A 26,675-nucleotide genomic window follows, 5' to 3' on the forward strand; every position below is an offset into this window, starting at 1 on the left:
AACTTTCCATTTATACTGAGGACGATGTGCTAATCAAAAAGTTGGAGTCATGGGACATTAACATTTGCTCAGCAATAAAGAGGAGATACTATCCAGGAACACAGGTAGCAGATGGAACCCATTACATAAAGGTGCGGTTCCCAGAGGGGGTGAAGGCATTACCGTACAGCATGAAATTCGAGACAATGGAAGGAGTGCAGTACTTCCGAGTACTGCATGATAACCAAGTGAAGGTTTGTTATTATTGTCTTGGACACGACCATCTTTTAAGAAACTGCCCAGACTTGTACTGTTATAATTGCGGTGAGTCTGGACACATCGCTCAGAGCTGCAAGGCGGAGAGCTATGGGGTGTGTCACAAAGGCCCCACCCTCTGTGAGTGTGAAGCAGAAGGAAGCTCTATGAGTGACGAGGAGATGGGAGAAGGAGCAGGAGGTGTGAGTGGAACAGCCAGAGGAGCGGAGCAGTCGGAGGACACCGCTGGTAAATTGAAGGAGAGAAGAGCACAGGAAGAGGCAGAAAATTGTGGAGCAGAGAACAGGGTGGAGATGGTGGAAAACACATCAAGTACAGTGGAAAAGAACAAAGACAGCAGCGGGCAACAAGGGTCGAGTGCAGACTCGAGCCTTAATATGGTTCAGCTCTCCCGAAAGAATCTGGTGTCCGTGGGAGGAGAAGAGGCGGGAGCGGGGTGCGTGGTAAATGTAAGTACTCCAAAGAAAAACGGGGAGTCGGACATCTCGGTGAGCAGGAGGGGGCAAGACAAGGAGAGGGTGCAAGAGGCAGGAGCCTTAAAGGGGCAGCAAGATGGGAGCGCCGAGACAAAGACACCAGAAGGGAGCAATATAGGTGTACCATTGTCCCAGAGAGAGAAGGATCAGGGAGCAAGTGTCAGAGGTGGAGATGAGGTCGAAGGGAGTGGCACTGTTGGAGCAACCGCGATAGCAGGAAGACTCTCTATGGGAGATGATGTATCTGATGGGGAGCAGGCACAGAGGGTTGCAGAAGAGCTTGAGAGTGAGGAATTAGAGGGGGACAGAGACATGGAAGTGGGGGGTGGGGTGGCATCATGTGGAAAGAAAAAGGTTAGTGAGGGGCAGAAGGAGGGAGAAAGGGCAGCTCCTGGGCCCAAACTTAATACAAGGAAGAGGCTGAAACAGCAGGGAAGGTTCAAACAGGAGGTGAAAAAGAGTCGGAGGCTGCAGGAAAAAGCAACAGCTGGCCGAAAAGTTGGGAAGGAACATGAGAGGAGGGAAGGGCCAGAGATTAAATGATGGGTAGATTATCAGGCATACTTCCCTTCTTCGGAGCCATGATTACATTGGTCTCGATTAATGTGAACGGACTGAGGGGTGAGAAGAAATTGCAGCAGTTGTTGCAGGGTTTTAAAGGTTCGGACTTGTTGTGTCTGCAAGAAACCTTTTGGGATGAGGATATCCTAGAAAGAGTTCAGAAGGTTTGGAAGGGAGAGGTGTTTGCAAGTTGTGCAAACAATAACCGTAGAGGTGTGGCTGTTTTGGTGAGTCTGTCCATAAAAGAGAACGTTGCCTTGGTGGACAAGGATACTGAGGGGAGATTTTTATAGCTAAGGGTAAAAATGGAGGAATTTAATTGCGATCTCTTTAATATCTATGCACCGAACGACCATTGCAAGCGTCGCGAGTTTTTTCGGGGGTTATTCACTGAAGTGGCAGAGGTGGAAAATCCTTGTATAGTGGGGGATTTTAATGTATTTTTATCTCGGATGGACATTTCAGCCCAGATGACCTTTAAGGATGATAACTCCAGAGGGATGATTGTAAAAATGATGGCAAATTTAAATCTGAGAGACTTATGGAGGGACCAGAACCCCATAAAAAGGGAGTTCTCCAGAACAGTTTTAAAACAGAGCAGAATAGATTTTTTGTTAATGCGGGAAGGGTTGAGTTCTGAGGTGATGGAGATTTATTATAAAAAAGTATTTTTTAGTGACCACTCGGCTTTGGTTCTTAGAATTAGGAACACAGAGTTAAGATTGGTCCAGGGGTGTGGATTTTAAACAATCAATACCTGAAAGAAATGCTTATAAAGAAGGGATTTTAAATATAATAAAGAATGCTCGGAAGGAATCTTTGTTCTTGAAAGAAAGAAGAGTTTGGTGGGACAATTTCAAATATGAGGTAAAAGTTTTTCGGTACGTTATGGGAAAATGAGAGCGGCAGCTAACCGGCGTTGAGAAGAGAATATAAACAACAGGTTTACGGATGTCTGTAAAGCAGTTGACGGACGGGATAAGAGAGCTGAGACTAAATTCTGGGTGCCAAAGGAAGAGTGGGAATTATTGCAAGCTGAAAAATGCAAGGGGGCCATTCTCCGTGCAAAGGCTAGAGATGCATTGGAGGGCGAAAGATGCACTAGATATTTTCTAGAGCAAGAGAAGCTGCGACAGAGATTATCATTAATTGGAGAGTTGAAGGTTGGGGAGAAGATCATTCATGAAAGTGAGGAGATTTTAGAGGCGGCTAGCAGCTTTTATCAAGAGTTTTATACAAAAGAAGACATTTCCAATTTGGAGATGGAGAAGGTTACTGCTTTTATTGAAGAGGGTTTAAAGGAGGGCGAGAGAAGCATGTGTGATAAAGAAGTAGGATTAGCGGAAATAAAAGTAGCAATAAGTGGAATGAAGGGGGGAGAAAAGTCCCGGGTCCGATGGACTAAGTGCAGAATTTTATAAAGAATTTTTTGAGATTTTAAGTCCATTGCTCTTAGAAGTTTTTAAGGAAATTAAAATTGAGGGAAGTCTGGCCCCATCTATGAGGAGAGGGATCATAAGCTTAGCTTATAAAAATAAAGGGGATAGAAGGGATCTGAAGAATTGGAGGCCCATCACATTATTAAGTGTGGATTATAAGATCTTGGCGAGGGTTATGGCAAATCGTATGAAGGAGGTGTTACCGCAGATAGTTTTGCCCTCTCAGTCCTATGGAGTCATAGGCTGGGACATCGCAGAGTCTGTGGTCTCAATCCGAGATGCGATAGAGCTCATGGAAGAGAGTGGGAGGGAGGCTTATGTATTAAAGATAGATCAAGAGAAAGCCTTTGATAGGGTTGCTCATGAGTTTTTATTGAAGGTTTTGGAAGCATTTAGCTTCGGGGAAAATTTCATTGAGTGTATAAGGATTTTTTATTCAAACATATTTAGCTGTGTTAAATGTAATGGTTTTTTATCCAAGTATTTTCCGATACAGAGATCAGTGAGACAGGGTTGTCCCCTGTCCCCATTGTTGTACACATTGTTAGCAGAACCATTAGGTTACATGATGCGAAAGAAACAAGGTGTAGTTGGGATTGTGGTTCCCAGTTCTGGGCTGGTGTCGGTGATACACCAATATGCAGATGACACAACCTAATCATTGAGAAACGGGGAGTCAGTGAGGAAAGCTATGGATGTAGTGGAGGAATATTGTAGAGCTTCAGGAGCCAGAGTGAATTATAGTAAGTCCCAATGCCTGGTTGCAGGGAGGGGTAGGGGGAAATGGTTGGGGGAATGTCCCTTTAAGGTGGTGGAGGTTTTGGAAGTTCTGGGGGTGCATATGGGGTGCAAGAAAGACAGGGATGAAGTGGATCAATTAAATTGGGAACCGAAGGTTATGAAAATTTAAAAGATTTTGGGAAGATGGGAAAGAAGGTGGTTGAAAGTGCAAGGAAGAGCTATAGTACTTATTGACGGTGGAGGATATTCCTGAGTGGGCAGAAAAGTCCATCCGAGAGGCTTGTGTAAGGTTTTTATGGGAAGGGAAACCAGCCTTGGTGGCTTACAATACCATCATTGGACGGAGAAATCAGGGAGGACTCAATTTCCCAGATATTGATTTGAAGAAAAAATCCTTTAGAATCAAATGGGTGAAGAGATTTCTTCAGAAGTCAAATACAAGTTTTTGGAAGAGTTGTTTTGAGCATTTTTTAAAACGAAGTGGGATAGGAGGGATGGGGATATTGTATATGGAATACAATAATATGTTTTTGAAATCGATTAAACTTCTCCCTAGGTTTTATAAGGGTGCTGTAGAGACTTGGGCCCAATTTTTAAAAAGTGTGCAGCTTATGCCCAAGGGGGCTGAGGAATTTTTAGAACAGCCCTTATTTTTGAACAGGTGGGTCAACATCGAAGGAGAGGTTTTATTTAATCAAGCTTTTATAAAAGCTGGTATTATATGTGTGAAAGATGTATTATATGAGGTAATTCCAGGTTGGTTGCCGGAAGCGATAGTGAGGGACATGGTGTGGGAGGAGGATCAGGAGGTAGAGGAAAAAGCAATAGGGATCATGTATGAGAAGATTGTGAGGGCAATGCCACAGGATTGGATGGAAGAAATAAATGCGGAAATCTCCAAAGGAAGTAAAATGCGTCCCGCTTTTCCAAGCTTTCTGCTGGAGAAAGGGGGAGAGTTGGTCCAATTTGACAACTGTAATACTCGAGATTTCCATGAGGTATTTAGAGAATGGAGATTCAAGACACCTGCTGGTCAGGAGTTTTGGCAGAGTATATACCCACAGCTGGACTTCAACAGGATTTGGAAGGGAGTGTGGGCGAATTTTTAAATGTCCAGAGTGGATTGAACTGGATTTCAAATTGGCTCATAACTGGATTTTTACCATGACGGTCTTGTGCAAGATTGGGCGAGTGGAGGAGGTAACTTGCCCAGTGTGTGGGACATGGGATGAGACTCTGTCCCATTTACTGGTGTTATGTCCGCAGTTAAATGATTTTAAGTACTATGTTCAACAGTTGTGTGAAGTAATTTTGCTGGGTGGGGACCAAAGAGTGAGAATGGGAATCCCGTGGGACTCAATTTTGAAATGGGGATTGCAGGAGAGTCTGTCCGAGTCTAGCAGAGCGGCAATTAATTTAATGTTCAGTTTGGCTAGATTTGTGATTGTGCAAAGAAGGAATGTTCTGTTTTTTAAGGGGAGGAGAATCAATCTAAAAGAGTATTTTAAATATAAGCTAAAAGATCATTAAAAGGCTTTGTGGATGTTTTATTCAGAACGGAATTTAAAGATAGTATTTTAGAATCAATTTTTAAAGTACAATCGATTGATATATGTTACAGGAGACAAATTAAACTTCAGGTTTTGATGTTAAAATGTCTTCTTCTTCTTAGGCAGTCCCTCGGAACCGAGGCTGACTTGCTTCCACATTAAAAATGAGTTCGCAGGTGACTGATGAGTCCAATGCGGGACCTACAGTCTCTGTCACAGGTGGGGCAGACGGTGGTTGAAAGGGCGGGTGGGTGGGGTGCTTGGGTTGACGTGCGCACCTTGCACTGCCTGAGCTTAGCTTCCGCTTGCTCCCAGCGAAGAGACTCGAGGTGTTTGGCGCCTTCCCGGATGCTTCTCCTCCACTTTGTGCGGTCTTGGGCCAGGGATTCCCAGGTGCCGGTGGGGATGTTACACTTTTTCAAGGAGGCTTTGAGGGTGTCCTTGAAGCGTTTCCTCTGCCCACCTGGGGCTCTCTTGCCGTGCCGGAGCTCTGGGTAGAGCGTTTGTTTTGGGAGTCTCGTATCGGGCATGCGGACAATGTGACCCGTCCATCGGAGCTGATTGAGCGTGGTCAAAGCTTTGATGCTGGGGATGTTGGCCTGAGCAAGCACACTGACGTTGGTGTGCCTATCCTGCCAATGGATTTGCAGCATCTTGTGGAGGCAGCGTTGGTGGTACCTCTCCAGTGCTTTGAGGTGCCTGCTGTACATGGTCCATATCTCTGAGGCATACAGTAGGGCAGGTATCACTGCTGCTCTGTAGACCATGAGCTTAGTGCCGGGAAAATGTGGTGGCTGTGCAGAGCGGCAGAATTGATTTGTATGTTACAATGAAATGATCACAATGTTGTAAATGTTCCTAATGTTCAATAAAGTATATTAAAAAAAAAAGTGGGCAGCCTGCTCGCCTTTGAATCAGAAGATTGGTGGGTTCATGTCCCATCCAGGGACTTGAGCACATAAATCTAAGCTGATACTCCAGTCCAGTGCAGTGCTGAAGGAGTGCTGCACTGTCGGAGGTGCTGTCTGTCAGATGAGATGTTAAACCGAGGCCCTCTCTGCCCTCTCACGTGGACGTAAAAGATTCCATGGCACCATTTTGAAGAAGAGCAGGGGAGTTATCCCCAGTGTCCTGGCCAATATTTATCCCTCAAACAACATAACAGATTATCTGGTCATTATCACATTGCTGTTTGTGGGACCTTGCTGTGCGCAAATTGGCTGCTTCGTTTCCCACATTACAACAGTGACTCCACTCTAAAAGTACTTCATTGGCTGTAAAGTGCTATGAGACGTCCGGTGGTCGTGAAAGGCGCTATATAAATGCAAGTCTTTCTTTATATATGACGTGCAAATATTGATCCACATGCTTCTCTATGAGGGATTGAATGTAGACAACCACACCTCCTAGACTGATGAACAACAATGATCGATAAAGGACACTTGGGCTAGAGTTTATGTCCATTGACTACAAATGAATGAAATGTCTAGCCCACCACGTTCCTCCCTTCCCATAAAACCATTAGAGACAGCAGATAATTTTTACTAAATCATAGAATCATACAGTACTGAAGGAGACCATTCAGCCCATTGCGCCTGTGCCGGCTCTTTGAAAGAGCTATCCAATTAGTTCCACTCTCCTGCTCTTTCCAATATATCCAATTCCCTTTTGAAAGTTATTATTAAATCTGCTTGCACCACCCTTTCAGGCAGTGCATTCCAGATCACAACAACTCGCTGTGTAAAAAAAATGTTCCTCATCTGCCCTCTGGTTCTTTTCCCAATTACAGTACCTTAAATCTGTGTCCCCTGGTTACCGACCCTCCAGCCAGTAGAAACAGTTTCTCCTTATTTACTCTAACAAAACTCCTCATAATTTTGAACACCCCCAATAGGTCTCCCCTTAACCTTCTCTGCTCTAAGGAGAAGAATCCCAGCTTCTCCAGTCTCTCCACATAACTGAAGTCCTTCATCCTTGGACGTCTTCTCCATTCCTCCACGCCCTCCCACCAAAATTAACTCAACACTTGAATCACATCTTTATTGATGTAAGAAACCAACTAATTGGGCACCACCAGCTATGAAGTTAATGGTCAACAGTAGCATGCATGGTCGAAGGGACTTAAGGGGAAGCGGGTGGCCACTCTATCACATTTGGCGTCCTTGAACGCAGAACCAATGACAGTTTCCTGTTATAATGATCTGTTATATGATTCACTGGCCTTCTCGATATTAGCCAGGTTTTGCTACCCCATGCAGCTTGTACATGACTTCCACCATTGCCAAGTTCAGTCCGTCAACAAAGCTTTAAAGGACAATCGTTGTTGCCACTGGCAGCCTGACCATTGTCGTAGGTCAGGAATTTCCTCGGAACTGCTCCCGCTCCATCACCGTAACCTCACTGGAACGGGGTTTCCGCTACATTTCCCGAGGAGTGATGGCAGCGGAGCGGGAGCAGCTCCACGGCAATTCCCAACCATAATGCGCTGAGCGCAGTGTTTTATAGAATTCTCCGCAGAAGTATTAAGACTGCAACTAGGGAGCCACTCCCAGAACAGGTGAAGCAATGCTGCTTTATTCATGTCACAACATAAACAGGTATTGTCATCGGGAATAGGAAGATCTTATTGAGGCATGCAATAATACGGGGTACAGTAGGGCTGGAATTTGAGTTGAAATAACCTGAGGCAAGCATGAAGGACAGCTCTCTATAAACTGCTGCAGATATTCTCTAACGTTTAGAAGAATGAGAGGTGTTCTCATTGAAACATACAAAATTCTTACACGGCTTGGCAGGGTAGATGCAGGGAGGGTGTTTCCCCTGGCTGGGGAGTCTGGAACCAGGGGTCACAGTCTCAGAATAAGGGATCAGCCATTTAGGACTGAGGTGAGGAGAAATTTCTTCACTCAGAGGGCGGTGAATCTTTGGAATTCTCTACCCCGGAGGGCTGTGGAGGCTCAGTCGTTGAGTATATTCAAGACAGAGATCGATAGATTTTTGAATATTAAGGGAATCAAGGGATATGGGGATAGTTCAAGAAAGTGGAGATGAGGTAGAAGATCAGCCATGATCTTATTGAATGGCAGAGCAGGCTCCTATTTCTTATGTTCTTATATGTACCCATCTATTGTGTATCTGGGAATTTTCAGGAATTTATGGGAATTTTGGGAATTTATGGGAATTTTGAGTTTTTTTGCACACTGATGGTTTTTGTCTCTGACCCTTATATTATCTTTGTCATCAAAATAGACGTACTGTTCCATACAAATAAAAGCAGGCTTTCAAAACTTTATTTAGGTTATAATTTTGAACTTTATTGAACCCCCACAAAAAGACCCATCTAAAATAAAATAAAAAGAGCGTCATACATAATATGAGGGTAGGCCGCCTCCACTTGAGCCCAAGCAGCCTTCATATTCGCAGCATTGTCAGCAACTACTTCAAAGACCTTTTGTGATCCAAGATCGTTGATGACCGCTTTCAGCTCATCAGCAATGTATGTGCCTGTGCGTCTGTTGTCCTTCGTGTCTGTGCTCTTGAAGAACACTGGGAGAGGAGTGGAAACGATGTAGTTTATGATGCCCTCCCCTCGTACATTTGACCACCCATCTGAGATAACTGCAACACAGTCTGTCATCTCTATCATTTCTTTGAGCTTTCCTTGGACTCTGTTATACTCAGCCTCCAGCAAATAAGTAGACAACGCATGTCTGGTGGGAGGACAGTATGCAGGGCGAATAACATTGAAAAATCTCTTCCAGTACACATTGGCTGTGAGCATGAGGGGTGAGCCTGTCGCATATACAGCTCAAGCAAGGCACTCATCTGCATTCTTCTGGCTATGGTTATCCATTGCATCAAAGAGCCTTCCAAGTGGGCCAGGAGTTGCTGATGATAAGGAGCCTGATGCTGAATGGAAGCAGAGGAACTCTGGGCTGACTGCTGTGAGCTTTGAGTGAAGTTGTTGCATTTGGATAAATGCTGCTGCATCTTTGTGGCATTCTTTACATATGGCTTTGTACAGTGTTTGCACATGTACACAGTCTTTCCATCTTTAATGCCTGGGGTAAAATGCTTCCACACATCCGACGGTAAATGTGGTACTGTTCTATGCAGAGAAATAAAGGGCATTCGTCTCTGTGTCGAACTGCGGTCGATCAGCACAATTGCAACAGGGTGAGTAAATCTTTCCTGATGCTCCATGTGATGGAAGCATGACCTGTGCACGCACGATGCTACATCACCAATAGAGGGAGCTAATCGCTCATCCACTCATCCAACCAATCAGGACACATTTGTTCACAGTCACACACAAAACTTGTAATTATTAAAGCAAGCCAAGTAAGAAGATAAACATAACAACAACATAAGAAATTCCTTCATAATTAAGATTCCATCTCTGTTAGTAATTTTAAGAGAGGACCTGTGAAAAAAATGAAAGAAATACAAAAAAAACAATATTATGCTAGCATGTGCTTTTTTGGGCAAAATTCCCAAGCTAAACTTCCCGTGGAAAATTTCTGAAAATTTACCGGAAACTTTCCACCCCTTTGCAACCCTAGCTGTGTATGACCTTTACTCCCAAAGCTCTGGTCCAGGACTATTAAATTGAACAAACCATATTTAACAAGTGCTCCAATAAAAGTTTACAACTCTTTCAGTGGAACCTGATGTAAATAAAGAAATATTGACCTTCAACATCTTAAACCTATATTTAGTGCAGGAGCTTGAGGATCAGATTGGGTCTTCATCTACATGACAGCTCCAACTTTCCACAGCGGACCATCGCAACCAATGAAACCTCTGTACTTAGCCTCATGAACACCAAATAACATTTAAATTACTCTCAAAGGGAGGGAAGTGGAGAAGAAATGTATTCTTGAGAAACAAATGTAAAGAGGAGCCACTACAAAGAAAAGCACGTGGCTTTGATAAAGTAATACGTTACATACGAACAAAATTACCGTGTTTCAAACGGTCCAATATATAAATAAAAACATGAAAAATTCATTGTAGTCGTCTCAACTCTAATGTCTGGAACTCTTTCATCAAACCCCTCTACCTTGCTACTTCTCTGTCTCATGGCAAAAGCTCCTTCACAACCTGTTTAATAGTCACTCATTTCCCCTAATTCTTTTCCTACTATTGTTTCATGCCCAGTTCTGCTCTGTGAAGCACCGTAGAAGTTTTGTATGTTAAAGGTTCTCTAGAAATATAGGGGTGAATTTTTACCCCAATAAATGGGTGGATTGGGGGTTGGGTCAGATGTAAAAAATGTTAACATCTCAAACCCGACCCCAACCTGCCCACTTTAATGTAGGCGGAACAAAGGGCGGGCAGCCAACCCACTCCCAGTCGGTGGGTTGACAGTTTAAATATTTTAATGAGGCTGGCAGCCTCTGATTTAACCTGCTTTGCAGGATTAACACTGGCCGGCCAGGTTTCCCAGGCCTCAGGAAACACGGCAGCTGAAGGGGAGAAGGTAAGTGCCCTTACAGCACTGCTTCTGGGCCAGGAGGAGCACGAGTACTTTTGCCCAGCCCCCCAAGCTCCCTCCCCATCAGCCCCCTCCCACCACCCCCCATACAAAGACTCCCGGCATCGGGAATCGGACCCTCCCAGGGTCAGGGATCAAACCTCCCCCACACTCTCAGTAGCAGCCCCACCTGCTCCTACGGCCTGCTCCGGTCCTCCCCGCCCGACTGGAAGCCAAGCTTGTTAATCAGGCTGACTTCCGGGCGGGGAACCCGTCAAGGAGAAAAGTCAGAAACCCGGACTCCCATCCGAACTGAAGTGTTGGCTGCATATAGAGATACCACAAGTCCCAGCCGGAATGGAGATGATTGGGTAATTCCCCCGTTAATCCCACCTGGAGGCCGGATGTAGCAAAATCATAAATAAGTTGCTCATATATCATTGTATGTGGAGAGACTAGAGAAGCTGAGATTGTTCTCCTTAGCATGGAGAAGGTTAAGGGGAGATTTAATGGAGCTGTTCAAAATTATGAGGGATTTTGATAGAGTAGAAAGAGAGAAATTGTTTCCACTGGCGGAAGGGTCGGTAACCAGAGGACACAGATTTAGAGTAATTGGCAAAGGAACCATGGGAACATAGACTGTTGTCATTACAGACTTACATAGAATTTACAGCACAGAAACAGGCCATTCGGCCCATCTGGTCTATACTGCTGTTTATGCTCCACACGCGCCTCCTCCCACCCTACTTCACCTCACCCCTATCAGCATATTCTTCTATTCCATTCTCACTCATGTGTTTATCAAGCTTCCCCTTAAGTGCATCTATGCTAACTGACTCAACTATTCATTGTGGTAGCGAGTTCCACATTCTCACCACTCTCTGGGTAAACAGGTTTCTCCTGAATTCCCTATTGGATTTATTAGTGACTATCTTATATTGATGACCTCTAGTTTTGGACTCCCCCACAAGTGGAAACATTTTCTCTACGTCTAACCTATCAATCCCTTCAAAATTTTAAAATCACTATCAAGTCGCCCCTCACCCTTCTCTTTTCTAGAGAGAAGACCCCCTAGCCTGTTCAGTCTTTTGTAATAGTTCCAACCTTTAAGTTCTGGTATCATTCTCGTAAATCTTTTTTTGTACCTCTGTATCCTTTTTGTACTATGGAGACTGGAACTGTGCACAGTACTCCAAATGTTGTGTACGTATGTACACATAATTTGTACAGATTTTCTCATTCAATGGCGCAGTTGTATCTGTGGAAATGTTCATCTATGAATCTCTTGTTTTATTCTCTTTAATTTCTGTATTAGGGTTATTACTTTACCCATGCCAGCACGAAGCAGAGAACCGTGGTTTGTTTGGCATGTGCCAGGGCACTGAGGGGGCGGAACGTTATGACAAAACTCCATCCAGGTAACCCATTCATCTGTGCCACAGGCTGCAAACAGAGCCAAATTGAAGAAACTGGGCCTTTTAAGTGCATCAGAGTTGCAAAGGTGAGCTATGCTTTAATCTGAGCTAATATTTAACAAAGTGAGTATTGACCCCACTGTGTCGGCCAATGAGTTGGGGAGGTGGGATTTACAGCAGGATTCACGGCAAACAGTGTCTATTTACTCATCAAACAGCAAACAGAGTCTATTTACTCAGCAAACAGTGTCTATTTACTCATCAAACAGCAAACAGAGTCTATTTACTCAGCAAACAGAGTCTATTTACTCATCAAACAGCAAACAAAATCTATTAACTCAGCAAATAGACTCTATTTACTCATCAAACAGCAAAATGAGTCCTTTACTCAGCAAACAATATATTTAAACAGATTCTCTACGAACTACAGCAAACAGAGCTCATGACCAAAACTGCAGCAAAGTCTCCTGATAAAAACAGGATTATTTTTCCAACAAAATGTAGTCAGTGGAGGATAGTTACATAATACAAATTGTTAATTTCTCCAGCAAAATCCAGTGAGCGGAGGTAGTTAATATAATACAAATGATGTGCGTAAAATCAGTCCCAGTCACTTACAGCAGTGCTGTCTCCAGGTGTGATTGACGGGAGAATTACCCAATCATCTCCACTCTGTCCGGGACTTGTGGTGTCACTATATGCAGCCAGCACTTAAGTGCAGTAATAAGGAATGGCTGCATTGTTACAGGTGCTGGTAATAAGATGTTAAATTCAAGATCCTATCTCCCTGTTCAGTTGGGTATAAAAGGCTCCTTGGGATCTTTCCCAGTTTAAAGTGGGATTAGTACCCGGGGTGAAGGTTTCCTCTGTTTAGGAGCCAGCATTCCTAACTCTTGACTTCGACCTCTTGTTCACTTTGCTGTATGTAGCAAAACCCTAAACGAGTTGCTCATATATCATATTGGGGCAGTAATTCGGGTCGGTGGCTTGCCGCGCATGCAAGCCCTCGATATGCACTTACCCGACGCGCCTGCCGTTCACCTCCAGGGACGCCTGGAATTCCATTTTGAAACAGAAGAATCCCGGGCAGCGTTTGACGTCACGCCACCCAGGAGTGCAGCCAGCGCGAAGCCTGGAGCGCGCTGTGCAAGTGAGACACGCCCCTTAAGGTCTCATTGTAGTAGGACACGTCCCCAATCTCTCCAAGCAGCTGCAGAGGACTTTGTAGTTACACAGTTGCAGGGAAAGTAAGTTATCTGCTATTTTATGAATGTTTTGTGAACTTTTATAACATTTTAAAAACGTTTACATTATTTTGAAGAATCTGAAGTAGTTTTAAACAGAATTAAAGCAATTTAAAGACTTTTAAAAGCCCTAAAAGAATTTTTTTTATTCCATTTATTTATTTAGCAATGTCGTCGGCATACGTGTCTTCACACTGTTCCCTTTGGGGAACTGTATGAAGTGGTGGAAGGATTTATGGCCGTGATTAACGCTCATTCCGTGACCGTAACCATCTTTGAACCAGCCATTAGGGTGGTTAGTCCTATGGCGGGAGGGTTTTACGGGCTCCCACAAGCTATACAAGGAGGGGGGACCACCCACACCCACGGACGCAAATATCCCGCTGGATGTCAACCCAGAATTTAGAGCCAGAGCTCCGACTCCACTTGCTGGGACTGTGTGGAGCGGGGTTCGAAACCCTACCCCGTCTGGCCCAGCGGCGGGGATCCTACCGCTACGCCAAAGGCCCAATCCGATTAGCAACGTGAAATGGCTGGAATGAGCACAATTCACGGCATTAAAAGAACTCACAATAGAACTGATGATGACCTCAGCAATCTCCTCAACGAGGTGGAGGCGCAGCGCCTGCTCATCATTGGTAATGAGAAGTCAAAGGCGCCGCAAAAAGGACAGATGATAGCTTGGTCTTTCAAGTGGCAGCATAGGGCTCCAGTCACGGGGAGGGAAAAGGCGCAGGAAACGTATGGGTGTCACCTTTTGCACGGAGTGGGCCTTTTGCGTAGCGGTAAGCATCCCCACCGCTGGGCCAGAAGGAGTAGGGTTTCGAACCCCGCTCCAGACAGTCCCGGCAAGTGGAGTCGGAGCTCCAACTATAAATTCTGTGTGGACATCCAGCGGGATACTTGCGTCCGCGGGTGTGGGTGGCCCCCCCCCCTCAGATGGGTTGTGGGAGCCCGTAAAACCCTCACGCCATAGGACTAACCACCCTAATGGCTGGTATGAAGATGGTTATGGCCACGGAAGGAGTGTTAACGTGGCCAGAAATCCTTCCACCACTTCATACAGTTCCCGAAAGGGAACAGTGTGAGGATACGTACGACGATGACCTCTTGCGCAATGCACCTCCTTGGACCCTCAGTCGCAGATGCGAGGGGGCAAATCGTGCAATTGTTAAATTTTTCATTTTATTGACATGTAAAATGTTGGCCCAGTAATTCCCTTCCAAACGCGCGAGTACGGTCGGGGTACTTACGCATCTGGCCGGAGGAAATGCCGGTTTTCAGCATGCACAGCGCATGCGGGGAAAACTGGTATTTCCTGTCCTCTGAACGAAGGGGTTCAGAGGCAGAATGCGTGCGACTGTACAGGCAGCGCGTGCGCAGTAAAATTCGCCGCTTTCATTCATGCTTTCAGTGAGGCCAAGTCCTTACAACTTACACATGAAAAAAGCATGAGTACAGTTGCTCCAGAGGCTGCGGAGGAAGATATTTCTTATCGTGGAGCTTCTGAAAGGCAATATTTTTGTTTGGGAAAGGGAGGAAAGTTATTTTAAGAAATGCTGAGGTAAGTTTTAAAGTTTATTTTTGTTTTTTAAAACGGGTTTTCAGTACTGTAGGTAGAAGGATCAATTGTGGCTATGTGAATTGAATTTGCTGTGTTTATTAAATGTAAAAATGACTCCAACATTTTTAAGAAAGAAACTTTTCATCAGTAATATATTCTTTTAAGTAATTATGTATGTATGTCTGTATATATTCCTTTGCGTGTATATATATATTCCTTTACTTATGTGTATGAATGTATGTATTTAATTATGACTTTCAGAGAAAGTAACTTATTGGAAAATCATAATTAAAATTATACATTCATACACATAAGTAAAGGAATATAAAACATACATACATACACGTAAAGGAATATATGCGGACATACATACATAATTACTTATTACTGATGAAAAGTTTCTTTCTTAAAAGTGTTGGAAATGTTACATTACTCATTTTAGAACACTCATTTTCACATTCAATTCACACAGCCACAATTGCTCCTTCTACCTACCGTACTGAAAACCCGTTTAAAATTTTTTTTTTTAACTTTAAAACTTACCTCAGCATTTCTTAATATAACTTTCCTCCCTTTCCCAAACAAAAATATTGCCTTTCAGAAGCGCCACGATAAAATATATCTTCCTCTGCAGCCTTGGAGCAACTTTACACATGCTTTTTTCAAGTGTAACTTGTAAGGACTTACCCTCACTGAATCCATGAATGAAATCGCCGAAGTTCACTGCGCAAGCGCTGCCTGTGCAGTCGCACGCGCTGTGCCTGTGAACCCCTTCGTTCAGAGGACTGGAAATGCCGGTTTTCTCCGCATGCGCTGTGCATGCTGAACGCCGGCATTTCCTCCGGCCAGACGCGTGAGTACCCCGACCGTACTCACGCGTTCAGAGAGGAATTACTGGGCCAATGGCGTGGAAAGACTTGAGAAGCTGGGATTGTTCTAGGGACTAGGGCATTTAGCACCTTGAGGCTGTTCCACCATTCAATTAGATCATGATTGATCTGTATCTTAACACCTTCTACCCACTTTGGTTCCATAATCCTTAATACCCTTGCCTAACAAAAATCTAGCAATCTCAGCTTTGAAATTTTCAATTGACCCCCAACCTCAAGAGCTTTTTGAGGGAGAGAGTTCCAGATTTCCACCACCCTTTGTGTGAAGACGTGCTTCCTGACATCACCCCTGAATGGCCTGGCTCTAATTTTAAGGTTCTGCCCCCTTTGTTCTGGTCACCCCCATCAGAGGAAATAGTTTCTTTCTATCTACCCCATCAAATCCAACCAAAGGGGAGATGAGGAGAATTTTCTTTTATACAGTGATCCGGAATGCACTGCCTGAAAGGGCGGAGGAAGCAGATTCAATAGTAACTTTCAAAAGGGATTTGGATAATTATTTGAAAAGGAAAAAAATTGTAGGGCTATGGGGAAAGATCAGGGGAGTGGGACTAACTGGGTAGCTCTTTCAAAGTGCCGGGAGGAATGAGGGGCCGAATATGTTCACTATAGATACATGGACCGATGGGTTTCCCATCCCTCGGCCTGCTTTTGTATGGGGCGGAGGGTTTCAGACGGAAATTTTGCATGCGTCATCTCTCGAATTGCTACCTGGAATTATTTGGAGGGTGAATTTCCTAAGTGGTGCAACCCACTCGTCGCAGTTATCAGTGGGAGAGCCATAGGAAACCCCAGAAAAACGACGTAAATGTAGCAGAACTCCCATGGAAATTCAACCCAATTGAGTGAATAAATAAATGGAGAATCTGTGAGGGAATTAACCATTGGGAGGGATGAGCACAAAGGGCTGAATGGCTTTACCGCGCTATGCTCTTGTATACGCATTTAACAACAACACCTTGCATTTATATAGCACCTTTAGCATAGTAACACTTCCCGAGGCGCTTCACAGGAGCGTTAATTAAACATAATTTGACACCGAGCTACATAAGGAGATATTAGAACAGGTGACCAAAAGCTTGGTCAAAGAGGTAGATTTTAAGCAGCGTCTTAAAGGAGGAGAGAGAGGTAGAGAGGCTTGAGAGGTTTAGGGAGAGAATTCCAGAGTTTAGGGCCTAGACAGTCAATGGCACAGCTGCCAACGGCGGAGCGATGAAAATCAGGGATGTGCAAGAGGCCAGAGTTGGAGGAGTGCAGAGATCTCGGAGTTTCAGGTTAAGCAGCGGCCAGTCTAGCACTGAGCTATCTTGTATCTAAAGTGTCGCACATGGAATTTGCAAAGAGCTGGAAGATTTTAATTTCTTTGGTTGCAGGTTGACCTTTCTACCTCTGAAGCTGAAAATAGTTTGGCCCACTTGGAAGAGAAATTGATTTCTTTGCGGATGGAGACGTCAGTGCAGACCATCTCATGGGAGATCTCAGCTGCCAAGGCCCAGCCGGCAGTAAGAGTCTTGGCCTACCGAAACGGGGCTGGATATCAGGATGGTCAATTGATCATTGGGACAACCTATTCCTCGGTAATAAAGCCAGGATAAGTAAATAACATGTTCAGATGTACAACAGAAAACGCTGGGAATAGGCAGCAGGTTGGTCAGCCTCTGAAAAGAGAGGACTGGTCAACTATTTTCAGTTCTGATGAAGCGACTACACCAGAGACATTTAGAGGGCGGCGAGTTCCCATAAGGGCAGGGTGTGGGGGTGTGGGGGGGAGGGGTGGTGGGGGGAGGGGGGCGGTGTGTGCGGTTCTCCTACTTGTCTGCTGTAACTTCAGCGAAAAAGCCACGGAAACTCCAGGAAACGGCCTAACCGTTAGTACTTTTTTTCCATTGGGAATTCTGTGATGTGCATTTAATGCTAGGCCCAAGCCAAATTCCACAACCACAGCAGCTTTAGCTGTTCAACGCTCAGAGTGGCAGCACATAATATGCTCGGAGCTGAGCCTGGTGGATATTTTAGTTTACTGCACACAGTTTTAACTTTATGTTATAGTAAAGCCCAGCACCGAGAGTGGACATTAAAAAGAAGCATTTCGCCATTTCTTATTTACCTGATATTTGAAATGAGCAGGCCCTACGTGCTCTTGCTGTGCACTCTTTGAACTAGGAGACATTAACTATAGTCTTAATGATGACAAAGCAAAATGCAGTGAAACACAACCAAAACATAGGCCCCGATATTTGTGGGGAGGGATTGGAGGCGACTTTTAGTGACCGGGAAACCCAGAAATACGAGGAATCTGGAAGTTCAGCCAAATTTAATGGCAGGACATATAAGATTCTGAGGGGGCTTGACAGGGTAGATGCAGAGAGGATGTTTTCCCTCGTGGGGGTATCTAGAACTCGGGGGCACAGTTTCAGAATAAGGGGTCGCCCATTTAAAACGGAGATGAGGAGGAATTTCTTCTCTAAGAGGGTCGTGAATCTTTGGAATTCTCTACCCCAGAGAGCTGTGGAAGCGGAGTCATTGAATATATTCAAGGCGGAGATTGACAGATTTTTGAGCAACAGGGGAGTCAAGGGTTATGGGGAACGGGCAGGGAAGTGGAGTTGAGGCCAAGATCAGATCAGCCATGATCTTATTGAATGGCGGAGCAGGCTCGAGGGACCAAATGGCCTGCTCCTGCTCCTATTTCTTATGTTCTTATGTAGGACCTCATTTGAATTTTTTTCTCCGTTTCCTGCTCGGCAGCTAGTGAGATTGAGAGCCTGGCTGGCTGTCGGGCGGGATGCCCTGCGATAGAAGGAGGCAGCTGGGGAGCGGAACGGAGAGGTGGGAGGGAGCGAGGGAGAGATCACTGTGGGTGGGGGGGTGAGGTAGAGGTTGGGTGGAGAGGAGGGAGATCGCAGGGGGATCGGATCGCGGGGGGGAATCGGATCGCGGGTGTTTGAAGTGATCACGGGAGCTCAGCATCAGATCATGGGTCGGAGGTTGAAGAGATCGCGAGACGGCGGGGGGGCTTCGGATCATAGGGAGGGAGGCAGATCATGGCAGGTTTGCTTGGAGTGGGGCCAGGAGGAAACACTCCTGCTCCTCCTGGCCCATGAGCAGTGCTGGAAAGGCACTTACCTGCTGGATCTGACAGTTCTCGCCTCCCTTCAACTGCTGGGTTTCCTGAGACCGCAGCCGTTAAATCCAAATGGTTGCTAAAATCTGAGGCACGTAGCCTCATTAACACATTCAAATTACTTACCCACCTCTCGAGAGCAGGTCACTCGCCTGACCCCCAACCCGCCCAGGTTAAACCAGAACTAGGCACGTTCGCAGTGGGTTGGGTCACTCTCCCGTGCTCATTAAGTGTTTGTCATAGCGCCAGCACTAATTTCTAGATTAATTGTTAATGCTCTCTACCCATTAATGCCTCCCTTTAGTAGCAAGGAGAAGAATGTCGTACAAACGGTGTTAAGAATAATCGTCACTTTCTCATTTAAGTGCAATGTATTTCTGTTTACCTGCTCTGGTTGCCTTGCCCTAGTTGCTTGCTACGTGTACTCAAAGACTAGAACTCATCAGGCCAGCGTGCAGACTGTACACGGTGGATGGCAGCCTGATCCTGACTCTAAGTGAGCTGACAGCATGGGCAGTCAACGAGATTTTACAGGAAAACGAATTGGAAACAAAACGAGATGAACAGGACGAGAGTGGAAGACCTAAGGAGTTGCTAAATGGGGAGACCAAAGAAGGTATACCAGTTGTTTTATACGCATATTATCTTGCCTCCCACAGCCTTGTTTGTGGGCAGTCTGGGATCTGATGTACAGTTACTGAGGTTTGCCTTTAAAGCCACTGCTTAGGTACCTCCTTGGGAAGTGGTCTAACTCATTTAATTGCTATTTGGGGAGATACCAGGACACCAGGGAGAGTTCACCTGCTCTTCTAATAGTGCCGTGAGATCTTTTACATTCCCCCGAGAGATGGGGCCTCGGAGTTTAACGTCTCATCTGAAAGACATAGAAACATAGAAACATAGAAGATAGGAGCAGGAGTAGGCCATTCGGCCTTCGAGCCTGCTCCGCCATTCAATGTGATCATGGCTGATCATCCAAACTCAGTACCCTGTCCCTGCCTTCTCCCCATATCCCTTGATCCCTTTAGCCTCAAGAAATATATCCAACTCGTTCTTGAATATATTTAATGAACTGGCCTCCACCGCCCTCTGTGGCAGAGAATTCCACAGGTTCACCACCCTCTGGGTGAAGAAATTCCTCCTCATTTCAGTCCTAAATGGCTTACCCCTTATCCTTAGACTATGACCCTTGGTTCTGGACTCCCCGGCCATCAGAAACATCCTTCCTGCATCTAGTCTGTCCAGACCTGACAGAATTTTATAGGTCTCGATGAGATCCCCTCTCAATCTTCTAAACTCCAGTGAGTATAAGCCCAATCGACACAATCTCTCCTCATACGTCATTCCTGCCACCCCAGGTATCAGCCTGGTGAATCTTCGCTGCACTCCCTCCATGGCAAGAACGTCCTTCCTCAGGTATGGTGACCAAAACTGCACACAATACTCAAGGTGCGGTGTCACCAAGGCCCTGTACAACTGTAGCAAGACATCCTTGTTCCTGTACTCGAACCCTCTTGCTACGAAGGCCAACATACCATTTGCCTTCTTAACCGCCTGCTGCACCTGCATGCTTACCTTCAGCGACTGGTGCACATGGACACCCAGGTCTCGCTGCATTTCCCTTCTCCCAATCTATTGCCATTCAAATAATAATCTGCCTTCCTGTTTTTGCCACCAAAGTGGATAACCTCACATTTATCCACATTATAGTGCATTTGCCATGCTTCTGCCCAATCACCCAACCTGTCCAAATCGTATTGGATTTTCCCGACATCCTCCTCGCAGCTTACCCTCCCGCCCAGCTTTGTGTCGTCTGCAAATTTGGAGATATTACATCCAATTCCCTCATCCAGATCATTAATATATATTGTGAACAGCTGGGGTCCTAGGACCGATCCTTGCGGTACCCCACTAGTCACTGCCTGCCACTCGGAAAACGACCCGTTTATTCCAACTCTTTGCTTTCTGTCCGCCAACCAGTTCTCTATCCAAGTCAATACCTTGCTCCCAATCCCATGTGCCTTAATTTTGCACGCTAATCTCTTGTGTGGGACCTTATCGAAAGCCTTCTGAAAGTCCAAATACACCACATCCACTGGTTCTCCCTTATCTATTTTACCAGTTACATCCTCAAAAAATTCCAGTAGATTAGTCAAGCATGATTTACCTTTTGTAAATCCATGTTGACTTTGTCCGATCCTGTCACTGCTTTCCAAGTGCTCTGCTATTACATCTTTTATAATAGACTCTAGCATTTTCCCCACTACCGATGTCAGGCTTACCGGTCTATAATTCCCCGCTTTTTCTCTACCACCTTTTTTGAATAGTGGGGTAACATTAGCTACCCTCCAATCCATGGGTACCGTTCCAGAGTCTATCGAGTTCTGGAAGATGATCAGTAATGCATCTACTATCTCTAGGGCTACTTCCTTAAGTACCCTGGGATGTAGACCATCAGGCCCTGGGGATTTATCGGCCTTCAGTCCCATCAATTTTCCTAACACCATTTTCTTACAAATACTGATTTCTTTCAGTTCCTCGCTTTCATCAGACCCTATGTTCCCCGGCATCTCTGGGAGGCTATTTGTGTCCTCCTTTGTGAAGGCAGAACCAAAGTATGCATTTAGTTGGTCTGCCATTTCCTTGTTTCCCATTATAAATTCCCCCGATTCTGACTGCAAGGGACCTACGCTTGACTTCACTAATCTTTTTCTCTTCACATATCTATAAAAGCTTTTACAGTCAGTTTTTATGTTTCCTGCTAGCTTACTCTCATATTCTATTTTCCCTTTCTTAATTAATCCCTTTGTCCTCCTTTGTTGACTCCTAAACTGCTCTCAATCCTCAGGATTATTGCTTTTTCTAGCCAATTTATATGTCCTCTCCTTGGATCTTATGCTATCCCTAATTTCCCTTGTTAGCCATGGTTGAGTCACCTTTTTTGTTTTATTTTTGCGCCAAACTGGGATGAACAAATTCTGTAGCTCATCCACTCGGTCTTTGAATGTTTGCCATTGCCTATCCACCGTCAACTCTTTGAGCGCCATTCCCCACGCAATCCTGCCCAACTCGCTCCTCAGACCATCGTAGTTTCCTTTATTTAAATTGAGGACCCTTGTCTCTGAGTCAACTACTTCATTCTCCATCTTAATGAAGAATTCGATCATATTATGATCGCTCCGACCCAAGGGGCCTCGTACAACAAGATTGCTAATTAATCCTTTCTCGTTGCATAATACCCAGTCTAAGATGGCCTGATCTCTGGTTGGTTCCTCGACATATTGGTCCAGGAAACCATCCCGTAAACACTCCAGGAATTCCTCCTCCACAGTATTGTTACTAATTTGGTTGGCCCAATCCATATGTAGGTTAAAGTCACCCATGATGACTGCTGTGCCCTTATTGCACGCTTCTTTAATTTCCCTTTTAATGCCATCCCCAACCTCCACCTTACTGTTTGGAGGTCTATATACCACTCCCACTAATGTTTTTTTCCCCTTAGTATTTCTCAATTCCACCCATACAGATTCCACATCATCAGAGCTAATATCCTTCATTACAATTGTATTAATCCCTTCTTTAACCAGTAATGCTACCCCACCTCCCTTTCCTTTTTGCCTATCCTGAATATCGAATACCCCTGGATGTTGAGTTCCCAGTCTTGGCCATCCTTGAGCCACGTTTCTGTAATCCCAACCAAATCGTATTCGTTTACCTCTATTTGCGCAGCCAATTCATCCACCTTATTACAAATGCTCCTCGCATTAAGACACAAAGCCTTGTTTTTTTAACGCTCTTAGACCTATTAGAATTATTATTTACTGTGGCCACGTTTGATTTAAACCGTTGATTTCTCTGACTGCCACTTTTGTTTCTCTCCTTCCTATCTTTTGCTTTTATCCCTGTTTTCCTTTCCTCTGTCTCCCTGCTCAGGTTCCCAACCCCCTGCCATTTTAGTTTAAACCCCCCCGAACAGTGCTAGCAAACCTCCCCGCAAGGATATTTATCCCGCTCTGGTTCAGGTGCAACCCGTCCGACTTGTACAAGTCCCACCTTTCCCAGAAGCAGGCCCAGTGATCCAGGAAACTAAAGCCCTCCCTCCTGCACCAACTCTTTAGCCACGCATTCATCTGCTCTATCCTCCTATTCCTATACTCACTAGCACGTGACACCGGGAGTAATCCAGAGATTACTACCTTTGAGGTCCTGCTCTTTAATCTGCTACCTAGCTCCCTAAATTCTTGTTGCAGGACCTCATCCGTCTTCCTACCTATGTCGTTGGTCCCAATGTGAACCACGACCTCTGCCTGTTCCCCCTCCCCCTTCAGAATGCCCTGCAGCCGTTCAGTGACATCCTTGACCCTGGCACCAGGGAGGCAACAAACCATCCTGGAGTCACGTCTACGGCCACAGAACCGTCTATCTGTTCCCCTTACGATAGAATCCCCTACCACTATTGCTCTCCCACTCTTTTTCCTCCCTTCCTGAGCAGCAGCAACACCCCCGGCGCCAGGAAGTTGGCTGCTGCTGCCTTCCTCTGGTGAGTCATCCCCCTCAACAGTATCCAAATTGGTATACCTGTTTAAAAGGGGGATGGCCACAGGGGTCTCCTGCACTACCTGCCTGCTTCTACTGCTCCGCCTGGTGGTCACCCATTTCCCTCCTGCCTGTGCAGCCCTACCCTGCGGCGTGACCAACTCATCAAACGTGTAATCCACGACCCTCTCAGCACCGTGAATGCTCCACAACCCATCCATCCGCAGCTCCAGCGCCTCAATACGGCCCGTTAGTAGCTGCAGCTGGATGCATTTCCGGCACACGTGGTCATCAGGGACACTGGCAGCCTCCCTGAATTCTCACATAGAGCAAGAGGAGCATAACACGGGGCTGGGCTCTCCTGGCATGACTTACCCCTTTAATTAATTTAAATTAATTCAATACCACCAGTTAAAGATATACTCTAGGGCGCTTATTTACCAACTGTCCCCACTACACCACAGAGACCCAAGAAAATATAAACCACAGAATTTAAGCTTGTAATAAAAGAGATACTCACCAACCAATCACTTACCTGCTTCCTGGTGACACCGCCGACGGTGCCACACTTCCTTAGCACTGCACTGGAGTGTCAGACTGGACTATGCGGTCAAATCCCTGGAGTGGGACTTGAACCCACCACCTATCTGACTCAGGGGCGAGGGTGTGACCGACTAAGCCGCGGCAGACGCCTGTTTCAGACAGCAGCTCTGGCCAAAAATCGAAAGGATGTCAAAGCAGGGGTCAAAACCCTGGAACTCCCTCCCTGACAGCACTGTGGGTGTACCTTCACCACACGGACTGCAGCGGTTCAAGAGGGCGGCTCGCCACCACCTTCTCAAGGGCAATTAGGGATGGGCAATAAATGCTGGCCTTGCCAGCGACGCCAACATCCCAGGAATGAATTTTAAAAAAGTGGGTGGTATGAGCAGCCGATTGATTTTGGGTCCTGTTACTGCCCCACTTCTGAGCACTTACAGGACGGCAACGAGAGGTAAATCGCCCGCGTTATCTTTTATTGTACGCGCTCCGCGATATGTGGACTCGGTTAATTCCTGTGGTGCATGTTTTCACTCCTAGACTGGGCTAAGTTGCTGACCCCTGGGAATGACCACTTGGAGCAGTGGTTAACCCGGGTGACCCCAGAGGACTTGAAGAGTATGGACGCTGAGCTCATAAGCCTCATTGTCAGGAACCCCGTCGAGGTCTGGGTCTCCTGTGGAGAGCCATTCATGCCTTCGAGTGGTAAGAGCATAATATTTGATATTTCCAGCTTTTAAAATGGGTGCAGCATAACCTCAGTGTAATGCTGTGGATGTTGGAAATGTGCAATAAAGACAGCAAATGCTGGAAGCACTCAAGAGGTCAGCCAGCATCGACCTGAGACGTTGACTCTGTTTCTCGCTCCACAGAGGCTGCCAGATATGCTGAGTGTTGCCAGCATTTTCTGTTTTTATTTCACATTTCCAACATCCGCAGCATTTTGGTTTTGTAATTATCTGTATGCTGTTTGGTATCACGTGATTGATATTTAACCAGTCACATTTGAAATTTGGATCTATTTAAGCTGCAGTGAAGCTCAGTATGGAGTATGCTCCAGGGATGGGAACCTGGATATCACCCTGTGCGATATTATCGTACGATCGCTTAATAAGTTCATATCAGATTCCTTTCTCCACTATTTTAATTGAAGCTTTAGCCTGTTTAAAGTAAAAATCCAGATGAAAGACTTGCATTTCTATATCTCCTTTCACGATCACCGGACGTCTCAAAGTGCTTTACAGCCAATGAAGTACGTTTGGAGTGTAGCCACTGTTGTAATGTGGCAGCCAATTTGCACACAGCAAGCTCCCACAAACAGCAATGTGATAATGACCAGATAATCTGTTTTTGTTATGTTGATTGAGGGATAAATATTGGTCAGGACACCGGGGATAACTCTCCTGCTCTTCTTCGAAATAGTGCCATGGGGTCTTTTACGTCCACCTGAGAGAGCAGACGGGGCCTTGGTTTAACATCTCATCTGAAAGACGGCACTTCTGACAGTACAGCACTCCCTCAGCACTGCACTGGGAGTGTCAGCCTAGCTTTATATGCTCAAATTCCTGAAGTGGGACTTGAACCCACAACCATTCTTGACATCAATAGGCAAGTGTGTTACCCACTGAGCCACAGCTGACACACCTCTTTGTAGCCTTCTCTAAGCACGGTGGCATAGTGGTTAGCACTGTTGCCTCACAGCGCCAGGGACCCCGGGTTCAAATCCGGCCTCGTCTGTCTGTGTGGAGTTTGCACATTCTCCCCGTGTTTGCGTGGGTTTTCTCCGGGTGCTCTGGTTTCCTCCCACAGTCCAAAGATGTGCGGGTTAGGTTGATTGGCCATGACAAAAATAGGCCCTTAGTGTTAGGGGGGGGATCAAATACGAGGAGTTACGGGGTTACGGGGATAGGGCTTGTGTGGGATGGCTGTCGGTGTAGAGACCGGGTGCTAGGGTTTGGATGATCAGCTATGATCTCGTTGAATGGCGGAGCAGGCTCGAAGGGCCGAATGGCCTACTCCTGCTCCTATCTTCTATGTTTCTATGTTTCTATGACTGCACCTTGACTTGGTGGAAGGGCTTACATGCAACTATGACCCTAAGAGCTGTGCTGGCGTTGAAAGTGTAACTCCTGGGAGGACCACCCAAGCCAGACAGGTCGAAAGGTAGGGGCCAGACTAAAGGCAATGCACTGCCCTCCTGGTAAGGGGGTTGTGTGTCAGGCTACCGATCCATTCATGGAACAATGCCATTCATTACGGAAACGACACAGAGACGAATCTGTTACAAACTTGCAAACATCAACTATGGAGAACCAGGATCTGCTGGATGTGAGGCAAGATGATACTCCGAGAGAGTCAAGTATCTTGCTCTGGACGGACTGCAGTGAAAGAAATGGGTTGCTTCATTAGACCATTAGATAGAGATGGGAGAACTATGGGGGAAGCGGGGGGTGGGGGGAAAGGAGGCATCAGCATTAAATATGAAATCATAGAGTTAGGAAGTATTTCTTTTCACAGAGAGTCATCGACCAAAGCATGCGGTGAGCATGGATACACAACAACAACAACAACAAGAACTTGCATTAATATAGCACCTTTAACATAGCAAAATATCCCAAGCTGTCCTTTATCAATGCCTGAAGCAGGTGTTAGGACCGTTACATATGCAAATGCAAATGAGGGGCCTGACGCCTGTTTGAGCCCCCTCCACCCCCACTTCAAGATTGCTTTGCCTTGAGGGAACCAAATGTTCCTCCTCATTGCAAAATATATAACTTGTGTTCCAACATAACCGAATCTAACAAGGTGAAAAGCCGAGAGAAGGAACCATTTCTGCCGGTTTTAGGGTCTCTCCAAAGCAAGAG

At 45.6% G+C, this 26,675-nt stretch overlaps 1 protein-coding gene across 1 annotated transcript in view; it reads left to right on the forward strand.

Moving 5' to 3' along the window:
* Positions 1 to 26,675, forward strand: part of LOC147107159 (doublecortin domain-containing protein 1-like) — a 731,408-nt gene that overhangs the window by 595,209 nt on the left and 109,524 nt on the right. Inside the window, exons 29-32 of the mRNA XM_086008298.1 lie at positions 11,814 to 11,999; positions 16,985 to 17,188; positions 19,144 to 19,351; positions 24,352 to 24,516. Coding sequence (XP_085864424.1) covers positions 11,814 to 11,999; positions 16,985 to 17,188; positions 19,144 to 19,351; positions 24,352 to 24,516 — 763 coding nt within the window. The remainder of the gene's footprint in view (positions 1 to 11,813; positions 12,000 to 16,984; positions 17,189 to 19,143; positions 19,352 to 24,351; positions 24,517 to 26,675) is intronic.

Source organism: Somniosus microcephalus, chromosome 15, assembly GCF_052327205.1.
Source record: "Somniosus microcephalus isolate GS21.2 chromosome 15, FLI_Smic_1.0, whole genome shotgun sequence".
Taxonomy (NCBI): domain Eukaryota; kingdom Metazoa; phylum Chordata; class Chondrichthyes; order Squaliformes; family Somniosidae; genus Somniosus; species Somniosus microcephalus.